The 5000-nt window shown below is 31.7% G+C and overlaps 1 protein-coding gene across 2 annotated transcripts in view; it reads right to left on the bottom strand.

The window, feature by feature from the left end:
- Positions 1–5000, bottom strand: part of LOC145256466 (carbonic anhydrase-related protein 10-like) — a 696397-nt gene that overhangs the window by 78919 nt on the left and 612478 nt on the right. For both annotated transcript variants that reach the window (XM_080115400.1, XM_080115401.1), the window contains exon 5: positions 3862–3957. In XM_080115400.1, coding sequence (XP_079971526.1) covers positions 3862–3957 — 96 coding nt within the window. The remainder of the gene's footprint in view (positions 1–3861; positions 3958–5000) is intronic.

Genomic DNA, 5000 nt, shown 5'->3' with positions numbered 1-5000 from the left:
ATATGGTTGTGTTCAAGTCTAAAGTAAATAAGTTCTTGATGAGCCGTTCCATATAAGTTATCAAATTTACCAAATTTTCATTACTAATGATTACTATATTGTCCGATTTCTACTGTACACTCTTTAACCCTTATCCTTGAGTGGCCTCTGGGCCTTGATAATGTGGTGATGCCTATGTAAAAAAAGGCCGAAATAGCTTATAATTTAAAAAAAAAAATGGATTCTTGTCAGCATTCGCGCATTCTCAGTACCGACCCGTTCCGTTCAGTTCTTCAGAACTCCACTTCCGCCATCTCGACTGCTGGCTATATATTCTTCATTCCAGTGTCTAGCCTCATTGATATGCAAATCAGATCAAACAACAATGAGTTATTTATATTTATTAAACCCTTTTCAGAACTATAATTTATACACTGCAAGATTTTTCAAGCAAGAACTATAGATCTATGATGTCTGAATGTTCCAAGCTTATAGGATATGATTTACTGATGTTACTCAAGTTGCAAACAACTTTGTTGTTTGGATTTTGTTACTGCCTATATATATATTTTTTATTACATTTTCACCCCAAACAAGGATCATTGCCACTTTGATGTAGGAGGCTACTATCAGGGACATAAGCTACATGGGTACTATGTGGGGAGTTTGCCAGCAAGATGTCGGTTCACGCTAATCTTGAACTTCTGCATGTCAGTACAAGTCTGGATAACTAGACTGAACGGGTTGGGACCGAGAATGTCCGAATGCTGAAAGAATCCATCTCTTTTTTTTAATTAGATTAATGAATCTATATATCTATAAGAGTGAACGTGTCTGTGTGCGTGTGTCTGTGTGGCTGTCGGTGTACATTTCCCTACGCAATAACTCAAATATAATATATAAATATACATTCTCATACGTGGACATTGAGGTGGATTGATCTGTATAAATATCTATATAATAAAGTTATTTTACTAACTATTTTTCCTCTAAGGATAAGTGTCGTTCTTTGAAATTCCATGGGATAAGAAAATAATTATCTTTATTTTGTATCCCTTGTTCGAATAATAAATGTTTTAGATTGTAATTTTCAAAATATTAACCCCCTTTACCACACACACTCATTCTCTCTCACAAACACACACACACACACATATACGTTAATACGCATTCGAAAAAATTATTTTTCTAAAAGAACAGAATTTCAACCGTACTTCCGGTTTTCCTCAATATAATGAAAGCGGATGCGTGTGTACGGTGGAGGAAGGTTGCAGGAGATGAAAGGAGGACACATTATGTAAGGGTGCCGTTTAAGCTTTGAGGTGATCGGTAATTTTGCTGGCATAGTTGATCGTTCTTCTATCTCGGAGTGAGTCATGAAAAGTTAACGTACATATTAACGTATATATATATATATATATATATATATATATATATATATATATATATATATATATATATATATATATACAGGGAAGTTAAAAATAAGTATGCGATCGATTTTTTAAGAGGAGCCTTAATACAAAACTCAACAAATTATTTCGGAGCTTATATAGAGTGTCAATAAACTAAGAAAAGGACAATATAAAAATATATACTAATGTATATAGATGCATTCATTTATTCAATAAGGATGTTACATCAATTAGGGGTATAGGATAAGTAAGAACTCTTTATACCATAGTATTTCGAAGCCTAATGCTTTTCATCAGAAGAGGAGACAAGATCCTAGGTAACAATATAGGGATACGGCGTCTAGCGATATTTTTATCGCCCACTTCAGAATTATTACACTTCTAATGTAACTGTTACTAGATGTCGCATCCCTATCATTGAATAAATTAATAAATCTATATAAATTTGTATATATTTTATATTGTCATTTTCTTTTTTATTGATACTATATCTACATATATGCATATGTAATAAAATAATGGAAAGTAAAAAGCTAAGGCAGGGATATCCTTTAACTAACCTTGCTTTTTATGTCTTAATGAAAAACTAGACATTATAAGATTAAACATTAGAGACAAGAAAAAACGCTTATATGAAATATTTTAAAAAATATACACCGAGAAGATTTTAAACAACAAGTAATAGTTACCGATAAAGAATAAAATGACCCTACTTCCAATCCCTTCTCTAGCATGGAAATACGCTTTACATTTTTAATATTTATTTCAATTTTATTTTCTTTAAATTTTCATAATTTTCTTATGTTTAACATTTTTAATTTTGATTGCAGACGATTTAAATCATGCTGATGAATTAATGTTTTTATATTTTTTAAATTAACGTTTTTATATTTTTGTTACACACACACATACACACACGCACACACATATATATTATTTGGTTAAACTACATTCTAATGCCTTTCTTGAATAGCTTTAGTTTAAAAATAGGCTAGGGGTTAAAGATATATGAACATAGTCTATACCACTGTGTGTATGTATGTGCGTATAGATATATGTGTATATATGTATAAGCGTGTGCTATGTTGATGATATGTATATATGTATATATATGTTTGTGTATGCAGGTGTGTGCAGTTATGTAGATCAATGTGTTCCAAAAATTATATCGACATAGGATTAAATATTAAAATCGATGGATACTCTACAATTTATATTTTAGTATTTTTACTTGCTTTTCAACGAGAGCAAAGTTGACGTAATTTCGCAAAAGTAATGTAATTAGTGTAAAATTTAGTTTTAACTTAAGTAGGACAGACCCTGGAATGAATGTGGTATTGTGGTGATTAAAGTATTAGTTGAGAGTCGGATAGTCAATTATACATATATATATATATATATATATATATATATATATATATATAGGGAGAATTCAATGATAAAAATTATATATAAGTTTTATTCCTCATCTTTCATATATATATATATATATATATATATATATATATATATATATATGTTGAATATGAAAACTAGTGGCTATACATATGCAAATATGTTTCACTGACCACCCTGCTATTGCTCTGTCTAAACATTGAGCACTCTTTGGTAGACACACTGTGTTCTTTTGCTTTTGTTTAAATAACTAAACAATACTACCACTAATATATATATATATATATATATATATATATATATATATATATATATATATATATATATGAAGGAGTTATGTATATTTAAGACAAAAGATGACTAACGACACCCATTGTCTCCAACACTTTTGAATCGCCTTGCGCCTAATTTGTTCATTATGTATTTTTATATTTTGTGCAAATAAATATTGCGAAAGCATTAGTCTAAAATTATCGCCGCCTTAATATTCACGGAGAGAAAATATGACGTGCATTGATACTACACTTTGCTCCTGTCAGAAAGCTAAGCAGCAGTCTTAGGAACTAAGTTATTAATAAATAATTAAAAAAGAGTAACATTCTGAATAAGATTGATTAGGTGATTGTGGGTGGCGTATTTGTAGATATTTCCAGTAACAGTTCGGTGCCTTTATAAACAAATGGACTGGTGTAGAGGAGTGATGTGTGAGTAGTATATTCATAGGGAGGAAATATGATTGCTTCCCTCTATTTCCAAGACGTTCCTAGGAGAGGTAGAAATCTCGGAATAAATATATTAAATTTTGTAATAAATAATAATATTTTGAAGGAAATGGTGATGGTGTTACGTGGAAAAATGTGCATAGGAAGTGTTCAGTTATTTTCTTTTAACGACTGAATTTACACGGGAAAAAGCGAGATTACTTTATATATATGAGATTAGAAGACATTTACGCTTAGAGGTTTTGTGAGCTCCTGTTGGATTTCGGAATTAACCATATTGTTGGAAATCTCCAAAAAAATACTCCGAGTCAGTTTTTAGAACAAAGTAATCCAATTGGAAAAAAACTTACCGTGGCAAAAATGGCTACGATAGCAAGACCATGAGGCGAGTGTACGGCATGGGTGAAGTTCTCGTACAGGTCACTGTTGTACGCTAATACATGGACCTAATCAAATAAATAAAAAACAAAATATTAGACGGATAAAGAAAAGTTAGACAAACACATTCTAATGGTGCTGTGTCGTCTTGTAGCGCAGCTCCTGGCTCCATGTAGTGCATTTTGGCGAGAGTAACATCCCTGAAAAGTGCTAAGAACAATTAACATACAGTAGCGCCAAAAAGAACGCAATTGTTTAAAAAAACCCAAGAAATTTAAGCTAAATTAAAATGTAAATGTTTAAACAACCTATACCTCATTTGATTCACTCTTTATTCCTCTATAATTTTACCTGTTCATATTTGACTTTTAATTGAACTATCCATGTGTTCACGTCAGTTATAAAAAATACCTTCAAATCGTGGAGGCAGAAAGAAAGTCCGCAGCAACAAATAAGCTTAAAACCAGCTTAAAATATCCGTCTGGACTTCGTCAGATGCGATGAAGCCCATGACTCTTTATATTGGTTAAAAGTGATTTTTGCGACAAAAGCAAGTTCAATAGTTCAGTGATGATAAGTAGTACGCTGAAAGATAGTTAGAGGTTCAGTTTTGTGTGTGGGGCATTATTAGCACCAATGGTCCAGGGCCTATAGTTAGCGTGCAAGGTCGAATCAATTCGATTAAGTACATAAATATGTTGATGAGCATTTTGTACCCTACTTTGGTCGGAATTTGGATGATAATCCCATCTTCTTGCAGAAAAATGCTCCCATTCACACAGCTGACAATATCAAGAGGTTCCTGGAAGAGCATAAGATTTCGTGTTTGGATTGGCCTGCACAAAATCCAGACATAAATCCTATCAAACACATATGACATTATATCAAGCAACCGCTACGCAATGATAAAATTTCAAATCTGGAATAACTTTGGACAAAAATTAAAGAGAAGTGAGATGCCATTTCAGACGAATTCAAGGAATGCTCAAAAAGATTGAAACAGATTTGAATTAAATTTGATTAAAAAAAAAAAAAAAAATTAAACAGATAAACAAAGGTTACACAAATGCGTTTTAATAGCGCTGTGTCGTCCTGTGGTTCAGATCATGGA

The sequence above is a fragment of the Euprymna scolopes genome, chromosome 32 (assembly GCF_053919585.1).
Source record: "Euprymna scolopes isolate OS-2025 chromosome 32, ASM5391958v1, whole genome shotgun sequence".
NCBI classification, from domain to species: domain Eukaryota; kingdom Metazoa; phylum Mollusca; class Cephalopoda; order Sepiida; family Sepiolidae; genus Euprymna; species Euprymna scolopes.
The sequence above is the reverse complement of the archived record's forward strand: the minus strand, read 5'-3'. Positions and strand labels throughout refer to the sequence as shown.